General features: G+C 39.0%; 1 protein-coding gene across 1 annotated transcript in view; it reads right to left on the reverse strand.

Annotated features, from left to right (window-relative positions):
• Positions 1-14,349, reverse strand: part of TRPM7 (transient receptor potential cation channel subfamily M member 7) — a 135,513-nt gene extending 121,164 nt beyond the window's left edge. The window contains exon 1 of the mRNA XM_024568092.4: positions 14,163-14,349. Coding sequence (XP_024423860.3) covers positions 14,163-14,165 — 3 coding nt within the window. The 5' untranslated portion in view covers positions 14,166-14,349. The remainder of the gene's footprint in view (positions 1-14,162) is intronic.
• Positions 14,350-15,737: the final 1,388 nt, after the last annotated feature.

The following is a 15,737-nucleotide window of genomic DNA, read 5'->3' on the forward strand; positions in this document are numbered from 1 at the left end:
AAAAAGAACAGAGGGGTTAACTACCTCTCCTAAAAGGTATTGTTAATTAATAACTACTGGTAAACAGTATTAGCTTTTCCCCTTTTCTTTCTCCTATTCTGCTCCTCATCCAAAGCCTGCCTGAAGCAATTCTATAGTTAATCAAATCAAGGTGAAGACAGGGATGGAAGGATTAGATCAACAGATTTCAAAATGCCTTCTCTATGGCAGTTAAGTCTAAATGCTGGCTTGAAAAATTCTGGATATTTATTAATTGAAATACTCGTAAAAATGAATCACAGATATACACTTTTCATAATTTATGCCATTCTACTAGATGCAAATAACAATATTCTCATTGACATTTTTATTTAAAACAGGGTTATATATGTAAGAAACATGAATCCCAAATAGCATTTAACATAAATGATTAGAACTCTCTTTGGGATGATTAATCTGTCAGGGAGACAAGTAAAAGTAAACTAGAGCTACCACAGTCTTTTGGGAATGAGAAACAGGCATGGACTAGAAAAGAAATGAATACAACAGATCACTTCTAAATTTATTTTTGTACAATGCCATATAAAAAATAAACACTACAGATTATTATCACCCTAGTTTCTCATCTGTCATTCAAAATCACCTCTACAATTATTTCCAACATGTGCAACTTATCAGGGCCCAAAATACCTTTTCCTTTAAACTGATACTCCTTCAATAACCCCACTTCTTAAGAAAAGTACGGCTATACTCTAAAAGAGGAATCAGCAACAACCCAATTAAAAAATGGGCAAAGGACCTGAATAGATAATTCTCCAAGGTCTTATAGATGGCCCAGAGACATATAAAAAATGCTCAACATCATCAGCCATCAGAGAGATGTAAATTAAACCACAATGAGATATCACCTCACACATGTCAGAATGGCTATCATTAATAAATCAAACAAGTGTTGGAGAGGATGTGGAGAAAAGGGAACCCTAGTGCAGTGTTGGTGGGAATGCAAACTGGTGCAGCCATTATGGAAAACAGTGTGGAATTTCCTCAAAAAATTAAAAAGGGAACTGCTTTATACCCAGCAATTCCACTGCTGGGACTGTACCCTAAGAATCCTGAAATACCAATTCTAAAGAATGTATGCACCTCTATGTTCATAGCAGCACTATTTACAATAGCCAAGTGTTAGAAACAGCCCAGGTGCCCATCAGTGCATGGGTGGATTAAAAAACTGTGGTACATTTACATATTGGAATACTATGCAGCAGAAAGAACTCACTCCTACCCTTTGTGACAGCATGGATGGAACCGGAGGCTATGATGCTAAGTGAAATAAGCCAGTTGGTGAAAGAGAAATACCATGTGACCTCACTTATAATTGGAATCTAATGAAGAAAATAAACTAATGAGAAAAATAGAACCAGAGACATGGAAACATCGAACAGACTGAAAGCTGTAGGGGGGTGGGGGAAATGGTGGAATGGTGGAAGGGGAAAGGACTAGTCAAAGAACATGTACAAATGATGCATGGGCATGGACAATGGAGAAAGGACTGACTGTGGGCAAAATGGGTGGGCTGGGTGGAGGGGGGCAAAAAGAAAAAGAAAGAAACTGGGACAACTGTAATAGAATAAATAATAATAATAAAAAAATAAAAGGGAGACCAGCAAATTTTTTCTATAAAGGACTAGATGGTAAATACTTTAGGCTTTCTGGACCACACACTGTCCCTGCTACTTATTCTTTGTTCTGTTTCTTTAACACTTGGTTCAAAGTCATACAAAACGGGCCTTGGCCAGATTTGGCCCACAAGGCATAATCTGCCAACCTGCCAACCCATGCTCTAAATCCCATAAAAACATGGGCCTTTCCCGTTACCTCTGAATCAACTCAATCCAAAAAGCATTTGCCAAGCCCCTCAGATGCTTCCCCAACACTGTTTCTTGGACACCAATGTCCCTTCTACCCAGTTCTATAATCCCAGTAAATCCTTGTATTAACAGTTGCTTTTCAATTGGGGAGGGAGGGTAATGAGTTTCGGGTGCACATTAACAAAGTTATTTCTTAACAGACTTTCAATAGAAAAAGCATTTAAATAAGCCTTATGGATGTAACCATAAAACTGTAACATTATTAAACAAAAATTCTAGTGTTTGAGTACATACATCATATTTCCCCAGAAATGTCTTTTCCAGTCACAACTTAAGCCACTTTAGTCACTTTTAGTACTCATTTTTGTCAGTATTTTATGACAAAAATGTAGTTTTATAAAATTTATTAAATATAAAACTACTCAAAACGCAGATGTTGTTGGATTTCAAAACCTAATAAATCTTGCTCACAATTAGTTTATCATTCTTGTTATAAATTAAGAGCCAGTAGTATCACTTTACAACCTTAAACTTTCCATAGTTTTAATTGAAAAGTCCATCCAAAACTTTAGCAAAAAAGGTCACTTTGCTGAAGTCACTTAAATCATGCCACTCTGACGCTCACGAATTTTTACTAACTTTTGTGCCTACACAGACATACAACTAGCATGTTTAAGATTACCTCCTACAGCTTCCCCTACGTTAATTATTTACTAATTTTGTTTATTTCAAGGGCTTGCAGCCTCTCACTCTGTTTGTGTAACTACCAAATGTAAATATATTCTCCCCACTCACAGCATTCTTGTTATTTATGTCCTTCAATTATTACATTAGGTATTGGCTTCAGGTACCTGACAGTCACATACCCCAGCTGAGAGTTGTAAACCCTTCACAATGATAGGTTTCCATAATTTTTGATTTTCTGAGTTTCTGCTCTGCCATCAACTACCCAATCAAATGGGCCCTGGATTATCAACATTATGGTAAATTCCTAATTTCATGCCTCTCTTTTGCTAGGCTGCATTACTGAATTTTACCAACAGGTGGCACACTATAAACACAAACCTGAAAATTCCTAAACAAATGTTCTAGGTAACGTAAAAACTATAACACAGAATGTTAGCACAAGAAGGAGATTTAAAAATCACTTACTCATCTTTGGTGGTTAAAGAGCACATATGCTGGAGTCAGAGTAACCTGAGTTAGAATTCTAGCTCTGCTATTTTTGTAACTATGCAACTTTCAGCAAATCATGTTTCTTTAGATGACCAGAATAATAATACCCATCTACAAATGTTGCTCTAAAGGTTATGCAAAATGATTCATGCAAGGTGTTTTAGCACAACACCTGGTACATAGTAAAATCTCAACAATGCTTCAAAATTCCATAAATTATATTGATAAATCCTTCCTGTCTGCCAGCAATAGACAAACATACACTATAAATAAACCCTCTAACCACTTCCTACTCACCAAAGAAATCAGTACCAGCACATCCTTCCTGCCTAGATGCTGATGGAAAAAACTGGAGAAAAAAAAATTTTAATTGCTAAAAAATTCTACTTCAAAGTAACATGTGGAAATCAATAATTTTTACAACTAAATACACCGTATGATTGTATATATTAATATTATGAAGGTTCTACAGGACTAACCTTCCCATAGACAAAACCCATAAACTCTGGACAAAATAAAATTTTAAAAAATGACTACTCAACAGCACTGAAAACAACTAAAAGACAGAAATTATTTGAAGACTATACTTGAAAAAAGGAACAGCAAAGAGTGAATGTCCCATTTTTTAAGGTGTTTTGGGGGGTGGTGTTGTCCTGAAGAGAGGTCCCTATCCACACCTACTTAGCAGCTAAAACTCCAACAGAAATCCCAGTCTTACTAGCCTGAAGAAGCAGAATACCAAGTTCAAGGTGATGACAGCATCTGGAAAATTGAGGGAAAAATTCTGCAAAAACAGAGAACCACAAAAAAGGAGCCCTAAATGCTGCATATTAACTCTGCTCAAATCTCTGGCTGATCCATGAAGTACATACATATGCAGACTCCAAGCAGCCCAATTGAGAATAAAATAACTGAGCAGGTATTTTTTGCTGACCCCTGAAGGAAACAGAGTTTGGAATTTTGAGTATAGTCAAGCTAATTAATTACTATCTTATTCTGTGTGACCGCCAACTCAAATACCGTAAGACTGGGTGGCTTACACAACCAAAATTCATTTTCTGACAGTTCTAGAGACTGGAATCCAAGATCAAGGTAGCAGCAGAGTCAGTGTCTGGTGAGAGTGCTCCCCCTTGGTTGCAGACAGCTCTTTTCGTCATGTCTTCACATGGCGGAGAGCGTAAGCAAGTTCTTCAGTGTCTTTTCTTATAAGGGCCATACCCTCGTGACCTCCTGAAACCCTAATTAAATCCTAAAGGCTCCATCTCCAAATACCATCACATTGGAGGTTAATTTTAGGGGGAACAACACTTAAGTTAGGGGGGACACAAGCATTCAGTCTGTAACAATTACTTTAAAAACAAAGTCTTCAGAGGACTATAATAAAAACCAGAGTCTCTACAAGGTAACATTCACAAAGTCTATGGTACGATCCAAAATTACTAGGTATAAGAAGAAACAGAAAAACGTGATCCATATTATCAAATTAAAAAGGAATTTGTCTACTAATAAAATGCATATGCTTAAAAAACTAAGTAATACCACAGACCTAGAAATTCCAAGTTATGTGATAAATCTGTACATAGGTCAACATGCCTGCCATCAAGGGCACAGACAATGACAAAGAAAAATTAAGGCTAGCCCAATGCAAAACGTTAAAATAGGCTGGCACTGTCTAACTTCCTTACAAGAGTCTAATTCACCTGACTTTCTGGCACTCTTACAGGACCTTATTCTAGAGTTCTGCTCTTACTCTTAATTGGCTACCAACTACTTAACTAACTAATAATTTCATATTATTAATAATTCAGATATGAACCCTTTAAGAGGTTTTTTTTTTAATTCTCTGAGCTTTATTTTTTTAGAGGTTTATTTTATTTTCATTCAAGAGAGAGAGGGAGAGAGAAAAAGAAACATCAATGTGACAGAAACACCAATAGGCTGCCTCCTGCATGCACCCCAATGGGGGATCAAGCCTGCAACCCAGGTATGTGCCCTGACTGGGAATCTCACTGGTGACCGTCAGTTACGGGACAGCACTCCAATCAACTGAGCCACACTGGCCAGGGCCCTTTGAGAGGGTTTTACAGGCACTGTTGAAAAGCCTCTCTGGAATGACAAACAGTTGGCAAAACTTTGTGTATTAAAAAATTAAACTGAATCAAATTTAGACCCCTGACTGTGTAAAGAGAGTACTACTATATCCAATCTTATGTTCTGTTGGTTCTGCTTTCCTGCTGACCTCATGGAGATTATTACCCTGATTTTTTAACACACCAATATGGCTTCAGATTTATGGGACAGAAAACAGGATAAAGAGAAGTGTGAGCAACTGACACCATACCACACCATGGAGTCCAAGATATTAAATAACTGAAGACGAGGCACACTTAGTCTAAAAAATAGCGAACCTCAATTTAGCTCAAACAGTACTTTTTTTCCTCAGGTATTCTAGAGGAAGTCTTACCTAAAATAATTCATTTCAACATAAAGAATTATTAGTAAAATGAAATAGGGTCAAAACTCATCTTTTTAGAATAAAAACAACATTGGCAAAAAAATTAATAATCAAACATTTTAATTTTCTTATGCTAAGTCAAAAAATTTTACCTACACACTCAGATTGCTTTAAAAATCAAAATAAACATTAACACAGAAGACAAACAGAACAAAGAAATAAACTGTTTAGAAACATGCATTTAAGGAAATTTGGTGTATGATGGAGAGAGCAATACCAATCAGGAGGAAATGTGAATTATTATACTATATGAATATGAACTACACACTAAATCCAAAAATGAATACTAGATGAATTAAAGTCAAAATGTGAAAAGCAAAATTAACTTTTTACAAAAAAAACTTTATAAATTTAGGATAAGAAAAAGCATATACTGTAAAATAAATGCTTATGTTATTATACTAAAATTAGTAATCAATGCAACAGCCTAAAAATAAGTAAATAACCTACCATAAACAAAATGAAAAATTAAAAGCTACAGACTGAAGAAGATATTTGCAGCTCATATAAGCAAAAAAAGAGTATTCAGTACATATAAAAAACTTCTACAAGTAAATAACTAAGATAATCTAATATAAAATTGAGCAAAGGTCATAAATATGTAATTCACCAGAAAGAATGTAACCACAGCCAAAAACCTGTTACCTGAAATAACACTCAACATTATTGGTGGCCAGTGACATGCAAGTTAAAATGAGAAACTTTTTTACATTCATGAGTCCGGCAAAATAAAATAACCTAATCAACTAACTGTTGGCAAAGAAGTTTCTAAACTGGGACCCCTTATACAGGGAGTGTAAACTGCACTACTATCTTGGTCAACACTTGGGCAATAGCCATAAAGTTGAAGATGCACCTACCCTATGACCCCACAATTCTACTTCTGGATATAGACACCCTAGAAAAATTCTCACATTTGTACGTAAGTTGGTACATACAAGACTGTTGCATCATTATTTATAAAGAACTAGAAACCACCTAAGTGCCCAATAACAGCAAATTGGACATTCACTGTATAACAGTCACATAATGGAATAAAATAGAGCCATTAAAGGGAAAAGATAGACCTTACATCTATCAACATGTATAAATCACCAAAACCTAACTGATTAAAAAGGGAAAAAAAGGTCCATAAAAAGATGCACATAATTCCACATATATAAAACTTGGAAATACCGAAAAAAAACCCCATATATTATATATTCTCTATGTGACAACACTATAAAGTATGCAAAGGAACAGTAAAGACTGAAGTAGTTACATCTGCAGAAGTAACTATAAAATATTACAGATAAAATTGAAGCTTCTCATATACACCATCAAAATCCCATTCTACTTTCCCCTTCTGCACAAAGGACCAAAATAATTTTAGGACTGTATAAATGTAACTACTGCTTAACTGTTAAGGAGTTGAAGTTACATTCAACCCTTTGAAGGCAACCGCGAGGCTGATGTGGTCCCCGGTGAAAATGAGTTTGTCACTCGTGACATAGACTCACTCCTTCTGGGCTTCAGCACTGGGGCTGCAGATGGAAGAACACCAGTTATATATGGAAGAAGCTGCAGTGTCTGGCATCAGGGCAAGTGCGGCTGGGGGGAGGAGGGAGGGCAATGGCGCAGCTTCCAGACGAAACTCCAGAGGCCAGGCAGTGGCACTGTCCCCTTTCTGAGCCCTCCCCCACATAGAGCCACAGAGAAGCAACACCGTATCAGAGACTTCATCAACCTGGTTCACACAGGTTGCCCCTTCCTGGCGATTACCTAAGGTTCCACCCCATCCAACTTACCACTGCACTTTTCTTCAAAAAGCCATGATACCAAAACAGGGAGTCAAAACAGTTCTACCTAATACATAGAAACAAACACAGGGAGGCTGCCAAAATGAGAAGACAAAGAAACATGGCCCAAATGAAAGAATAGAACAAAACTTCAGAAAAAGAATTAAACAAATGGAGATAAACAATCTATCAGACGCAGAGTTCAAAACACTGGTTATTAGGATGCTTGAGAAACTCATTGGGTACTTCAACAGTATAAAAAAGACCCAGGCAGAAATGGAGAGTACACTAAGTGAAATAAAGAAAAATTTATAGGAAACCAACAGTGGAGTGGATGAAGCCAAGAGTCAAATCAATGATTAGGAACATAAGGAAGAAAAAAGTGTTCAATCAGAACAGCAAGGAGAAAAAAGAATCCAAAAAACAAGTATAGGCTAAGGAGCCTCTGGGACAACTTCAAATGTACCAACATTTGAATCACAGAGGTGCCAGAAGGAGACGAGAAAGAACAAGACATTGAAAACTTATTTGAAAAAATAATGCAAGAAAACTTCCCCAATTTGATGAAGGACATAGACATACAAACCCAGGAAGCACAGAGTCCCAAACAAGATGGATGCAAAGAGGCCCACTCCAAGACACATCATAATTAAAATGCCAAGGTTAAAAATAAAGACAGAATCTTAAAAGCAGCAACAGAAACACAGATAGTTACCCACGAAGGAGTTCCCATAAGACTCTCAGCTGATTTCTAAAAAGAAACTTTGCAGGCTAGAAGGGACTAGCAAGAAGCATTCAAAGTGATGAAAAGCAAGGACCTACAACCTAGATTACTTTATCCAGCAAAGCTATCATTTAGAATCGAAGGGCAGATAAAATGCTTCCCAGATAAGGTAAACTAAAGAGGTTCATCATCACCAAGCCATTATTACAGGAAATGTTAAAGGGACTTATTTAAGAAAAAGAAGATCAAAACTAGGAACAATAAAATGGCAATAATTTCATCACTATCAACGATTGAATACAAAAAAAGCTAAACAAACAAGCAGAACAGAAACAGAATTATAGATATGGAGATTATTTGGAGGGTTATCAGTTGGGAGGGTGAAAAGAGGTATCAGGGGAGGGGGAAGGTACACGGATTAAGAAAGAAGTACAAATTGGTAGGTATAGAATAGACAGGGAGATGTTAGGAACAGTATAGGAAATGGAGAAGCCAAAGGGCTTATATGCATGACCCATGGAAATAAACTAAGGGAAGGACTGCCTGAGGGAATGGGGGTACCAGGTGGAGGGGGGCAAAGGTGAAAAACTGGGACAACTGTGATAGCATAATAAAATATATTTTTAAAATATAATAAGTATTATTAGGATATTCTCTATTATAAAACTTGAGCACTCATATTGTGAGTAAACCATATTAACTTATTCTGTATCCCTGAGTAGTATGATGATAAACCTCTTTGATACATTCATAGTAGAGTTCTATGGTTTTTTTATTAAAGAGTTCTACCCACCACAGAATTCTATTTAGTTTAATTAATGACTTTTCCAATCTACTAAAGTTCCACTCAGACTAGTAAGTCTCTGCACTTTGTTAAAATACAATGTATTCAACTGAGTTGTGAACAATCTATCCTAAAGTTATTAAATAGACACCTGATAATAAAGAAAATTCTTCTAAGTTTTATAGCATTTGAGGAAGATATGGTATAATAAATGTTTTATAAAAGGTAACACGTTTTTCAATGACCTTAACATTATTATACCTGTCATGTGAGATATCATACATAATACACATACATGCCCCAGAATACCAAGACCTTTTTCCCAGTTTCTACAACTTGGCAAGTCAATACACACTCTACCACTTATTAGCCTAATGACCTTTGGTAAGTGATTTTACTTCTCTGTTCCTTATATAAATAAGAGGGGAAAACAGTGTCTACTTTTGTCGACTTTTCTTGAAAGAGTAATATAGGCAATTGATATATGTGAAAAATTTAGAGGAGTGGCCAAACTAAATGCTAATACACGATACCTAATATTATGAAAACTTGTCTAAAGCCTATTAGACTCTTTTCTTAGTCAAGAGTACCTCCTGGTTATTTGGTATGGTAAATTATACTGAAGACAAGAAAGACCACTGAGATTCACATGCTAAAGGGTAATTTACGGCCCTATATTTCTCATCTAGCTAAAGCTTCTTGAGTTTCCTCCTTAAAGTAACAGTCTGTTTTTCAAGATAACTTTCCTTCTATCATTCCCAATGTACTACCAAATTGCCAGAGGAAAGCACGTAACTAAGCCTACTAAACTTCACTTAGCACATATTTTTCAATCAATGAACTCTGGGGTCAAGTTATTCTATTCTTGATAACGGCTTAGCTCAAAAGCTTTTCTTTCCACAAGGAGCTAGGTTTTTCCAAAGGTTGAAGTTTCCAGAAGTCTGGCAGCTGGACAGTTGAGGTGTTACATTATTAATATTCTTTCATGATGCAAGGAGGGACAAATAGTGTTTCACAGACTTTAATTCTAGTATTTCTGCTCAGGTCAAGTACAGGAAAAATTATCATTTGCCTTTTACAGACGGTTTAATAGTCATGCTCATATTTCTACAGGACAAATGATCTGGATTTTTTTTTTCATTAAATAAATAGTAAAAAAAAAAGGGGGGGAGAGGTTACTAGACTAAATGACATTCATCAACAAATGCTGTGTGGAATACTGTATGCAGTTGAGTGGGAATGGGGAAATAATAGAAGAAAACAAAATTCACATGTTTCCAACTGTTGAAACTGGTCATAGGTATATGGTGATTAATTTTACTATTTTATCTTTGTGTGTTTGAAATCTCCCATATTAGAATGTTAAAGAGAATAACATAGCAGTAGATCAAAAATCTCTATGATTAGAACTCTCAAACAAATTTTGCAAGTATTTACTTCAACAGTCCTTCACTTAAAAATCAAAACTGAAATGCCCATCTTAAGTACTACCTTTAAGTTATTACATTTGCACATGTTCAGTAATGACTTCAACTATTAACATATTTTCATTTTATGTTTGGTTCTTATTATTAACACTTGCCAATACACATATGCACATTACTCCACAAACGTAACCAAGTTCTGAATACTGTTAACTCCTAAACTTCTCAATCTGTTCCTTCTTTTCCTTTACTACTCCTTTATTTCAAGCCCTCAACATTTTGGTCAGTCTTGCTATGGTCTCCTGTTTACTGTTCCCCATTTTCAGTTTTAGCACACCAATCCACCCTCTACATTGTTTCCTTAGGTGGATCCCCAGCATCTCCAGAATAAAACCCAAACTCCTTTGCATGCATACATTTCCTCAAATATCTGGCCCTTGCCCATCTTTATAGCACTCTCATCAGTATTCCATATCATCCCATATTCCACTCACTCCAAACTATATACAGATAGACCTCATTTCATTGCACTTTGCTTTTCTGTGCTTTGCCAATGCTGCCTTTTTTTTAAAAAAAAAAAATTGAAGGTAAGACCCTCCACCAGCAAAAAACTAAGATGATGGTATTTTTTTCTTTAAAAAAATATATTTCATTTATTTATTTTTAGAGAAAGGGGAGGGGAAGAAGAAAGAGAAGGAGAGAAACATCAAAGTGTGAGAGATACATCGATCTGTTGTCTCTCCCACGTCCCCAATCAGGGACCCAGCCCACAAGCCAGGCATGTGCCCTGACTGGGAATCAAACTAGCAACATTTTGGTTCATAGGCCAGCACTCAATCCACTGAGCCACAGCAGCCAGGGCTTTTATGGTAAGCATTTTTTAAAGCAATAAAGTATTTTTATTTTTTTTTAGGCAATTATTGTTTATTTTTATTGAATTATACTGAGATATCTTTTAAATTTTACTTTCACTGTATGTTTTCCAAAGCATTTTTAAATTAAGGTATGTACATTGTTTTATTTTTTTTTTTAAGATGTAATGCTATTGCACACTATTTTAATAGACTACAGTGCAGAGTAAACATAACTTTTATATGCAATGGAAAACCAAAAAAATTTGTGTGACTTGTTTTATTGTGATACTCACTTTATTATGGTGGTCTGGAACTGAACCCAAAATATCTCCAAGGTATGCCTATACGGTACTTGCACAATAGTTCCCAGAATAAACTAAAGATGTTATTCTCTTCTAAAACTCAATTCCCTTAGACTAAAACCACCAATTTAATGCCCTTTCTAATTCTAGGTTAATCCCAATTCCTGTTGACTCTACAGGACTGATCTCTACTATCCGCCGCTTTGCAAAAGTACTGACTTCCCTTTCTCTCTCCCTGATTACCCTATATTTTCACAGTAATGGGGACCCCTATGCCAGGGGTCCCCAAGCTCTGAGCCAAGGACTGATAAAGGTCCAGGCCTGTTAGGAACCTGGCCACACAGCAGGAGGTGAGCTTGAATGTACTGCACTATCCCCCTTGGTCTGTGGAAAAACTGTCTTCCACAAAACTGGTCCCTGGTGCCAAAAATGTTGGAGACTGCTGATCTATACAATAGTATCACACTATTCTTTTTTTTTTTTTTTGCAAATTGATACTGTCCTTCGACACTATTAAGTATCACAGTGCCCGCAACATAGTAAACAATAAATGTTTGTTTTATGAAGTAACATATGCATCTTCCATTGAAGACAGGTTCATCTTTTATAAATAACTAGAAGGTAAGCTGTCCGAAAGTGGGAAACTTGTCTAACACATCTTTGCCACTCCAGGGCCTATCACGGTGCTTGGAATATATTAAACACTAAATAAGTGATTGCCAAATGAATGACACAAATATTTCCATCAGGCATAGTAGTTTTATACAGAATTTTATTCTACTAGTTTTAAACTTGCATTTTTTTTGTATTTTAATGTTATTGTATTGTTTTTGGCTAGTTGACTGATTAGCTTTAAAGCTTTTTAAAATGGAGAAAATATTTGTATGCTTTCTTTTAGTATCGAAGAAGAAACTGATTACCAGAAGCAAAGGCCTTAAATAAGTTTACGATACTAATTATACAGTACACATATGACATACTTTGGTAAACTTTTAGGTCACAGTGCTGACCTGAAAGTTGAGGAGGCTCCACATTTTGTCATTACTGGAGAACCTCAGTTTTAGGTTATCCTAAAGTTTCACTGTAATTTAGTAGGAATAAAGAAAATCAGAACCGAACAGCAGACAGGACTCAAATAATGTAAAGAACAAAATTAGACTATTAATTTCCAATTTTAAAGTGAGAATTTCTCCCTGTGGAATCACCAGGGTTACTAGCACCACGTACAACTCAATACTGAGTTGTTACCATGTGCCAAGTACAGTGCACAATGTATGTACACAAACATGTTGTCTGGGGGAGAACATCTACTATTTTTACAAATACTGGGCATAAATAAATAAAAAGGTAGCAGAAACAGAAGAAACTCATACCACACCTTAATTTTTGAAGGCTAGGTTTCAAATTATTAGACTTTCAGTAGCAACCAAAGTCATCTGGTTGTTTTAAAAAACATGAGGAAGCAATGGCTTTGAAGATGATGAATCATCTTCATTTCTATTTTCTAACGTATCTAAATTTTTTTCAAAATACTTAATTTCAAATGTATGGTATTTACCATCTAAAAAGGGAAATCTAGACACACTAAAGAGTCGGTATTAATGGTTTTTTTTTTTTTTAACAAAAGACACTTTGGTTCAACCTTCCTCTCAAAAAATGGATTCCCTTAAAATCCATTTAATAAATGTAAATATTTAGCAACGGTGAAGGAACTTAAAATACCATTCTTTTAAAAATTAGAAAAAGAGTAAAATGACGTTTTATTGACTTTACGTTATTGAAGGTGGAAAATAGTAAAAGGTGCACTATTTATTCAAAGCATAGCACTTGAATTAGCTTCTAAAGTAAACCTGCCAGATTCCAGCGGATGGACAGTTGATTGCATGAAGCTTATCAAGTTCGAGTACTAACCAGAAATACCTACGTCGCTCTTCAAGTCCCTGATCTAAATGACATTCTCTAAAGGGATTCTTCAATTTCATTCTTGGCCTTAACCAAAAAAAAAAAAAAAGTTCCATCGAAAGCTGCAGTGCACCGCATCGCTCGCCACTCCGCACCTTAGGTTTAAAACACGACCAACCCTTCTCGAGGGTAACGGATGAGGCAGTGTGACATAAATCCAGGCAACACATGGCCCTGGTACCTACAGGAGTGCCGCACTACAATCCTTAATTGTTGCTGGTGAAAATTCCAAGCCAGATCTACCATCGATATTGTCAAATCCCTCTCATTCGGCTCCAAAAGGGAACTGTACCTGTAGAGTATCCGTTGCGCAGCAAACAAGGCACAGCTCCAACCTCGCGTCCTGTATCCCTTTTTTGTTTCCTCGCAGCCCTCCCTCCCCACGCAGAACTTGAGCAGAGCACTTGGCTCCCTTATCTGCCAGCAACTGGCGCCAGGAGGATCGCGCTCCCGGGCGGCGCGGAGCTCGCCGGCTGAGCGCGGCGTCTGGCGCGCCGCGGCCGCTCGGCTCGGCCAGGTACCCACGGCTCGCGCCTCTCCCGCCTCGCGGGGCTCTGCTCTGGATTCCCGCGACCAGCTGTCGCGCCAGATTTGCTACCTGCTTCCTGCAGCGCACCCCCGAAAGAACTGCACTCCCGTCCGGCCAGGACGAGTCCGGAAGTCTCTAGGCAATCCGGCGGGTCCTTCGCCCAGGCAAGCGCCGCTGCGCGCACACACTTGCCGGCCAAGTCCTACCCCTTCCCTGCCCGCAACCTCCGGGGCCATTCCCAGTGCGGGGACTGCGTGGGACAAGTACCATTCTCCTCACGGGGCGGACTCCGGAAGGGCAGCAACTCCACCTCCTCCTCCTCCGCGGCCTGTAGCCATCTATCGGGAAGCGTCTCCGGAGTCGGCAGCAGAGGCCGCCGGACAAGGACAGCCCAGGGAAATCTTCTCACAACTAACTCAGCTCCGGCGCTAGCAGCAGAAGCCGAGTCTTTCATAATTGTGCGACCAACTCCTCCGGGTGACCCGCCACAGGGACGCACCCGCGCCCGCCTCCGCCGGCGAGGGGGCTGGAGACAGACCACGTGAGAGTCGCGTCGTGTGCGTCGCCGCCGGCAGGCCGGGTCACGTGAAGGGGGCGCGCTCCCTCCTTCCAGGCAGCCTTACTGCGCGCCGCGAGCCGCACCGCCCGGGGCTCCCGAGACGGGCCGGGTGTGTTCCTTAGATCTCATCTGGATTCCGTGGCGGAACTGGCGCGAACCTGTGCCCGGCTCCGGAAATGAAGCTTGGGGGGCAGCAGTTGAGGGCTAAGGATCCAGGCCGCCCAGATAGGAAGTTGCGGCGTGCTCTCAGCTGGGCCTGGCCTCCTGCTGTTCTGTCAAGTAGCGTTTCCCAGCCCTTTTCTGTTACTCAGCGCGGGTAGAGGCCTTAACTAGTACTCTCCTCGTCCAAATGCAGAATCATCTCACCCCAAATCATGTTCCTCCTCGTTTCCCCTGTGTCAACCAGCAAAAGCCTTCTCCCAGCTCTGACTTTGGGCACCAGGCTTTCCCTCCAGGTGTATCGCCCATAAACCCCCACACCCCATACTTTGGGCGACCAAAGACTGTGGGTCGTCCCAAATCTAATACTTGCGTCTCTGTCTTTCCTTTCCTTTGCTGTCACACCAGCCGAAGTTTGACTATTAGTGACAGTTCAGTAAATGTTGCTTTTCACACAACACATTTCTCCTTCAGAATAACTTGGGAGCTCGTCCACTTCGAGGGTTCCTTTGCCCGGAGGGGTGTGGCTCGGTAGATTGGGCTTCTTCCCCCACAGGGACAGGTCACGGTTCGATTCAGGCCTGGGCTGCGGATTTCCACCCCTCAACCGGGGCAGCCCCCAACCAGAACCTGGCGGGGCAACCCAGGCTCCTGCCGGGACTGAGAACGTGACCTTTCAGTTTCCGGAACAAGCCCCAGCCACTGCGCCACGCCAGTCACTCAGGGCCTCTTATCTTTATTGGGGATACTTGGAAATCTGGGAGGCAATAGAACGTGAACTAAGGCTTGGCGGGAAGAATCCGAAAGGTACGTATGGAAGATGTTCCAGATAAGGAGAACACAAACAAAGGCGGAGCGGCGTAACCTCCCGCACTCGCCTGAACCCTTCTAAGCGATAAGAGGCTGGGTCTTCAGTAATAAACCCGAACAGCCTCTTCTCTAGGCCTAATACAGTAAGAATGATCCTTAAGTTTCTCTGTACTTAAACCCCTTCAGTGTCTCTTATTCTCAAGACAAGTTCAAATAGCTGAGTATATGACCCAATTTTATTTTTCCAGTCTTATCTCGAGTCACTTCTAGACTCCTTTTGGTCCTTTTCAAATATGTTATCATGGCTCAACTTC

The sequence above is a fragment of the Desmodus rotundus genome, chromosome 7, assembly GCF_022682495.2.
Source record: "Desmodus rotundus isolate HL8 chromosome 7, HLdesRot8A.1, whole genome shotgun sequence".
Classification (NCBI taxonomy): domain Eukaryota; kingdom Metazoa; phylum Chordata; class Mammalia; order Chiroptera; family Phyllostomidae; genus Desmodus; species Desmodus rotundus.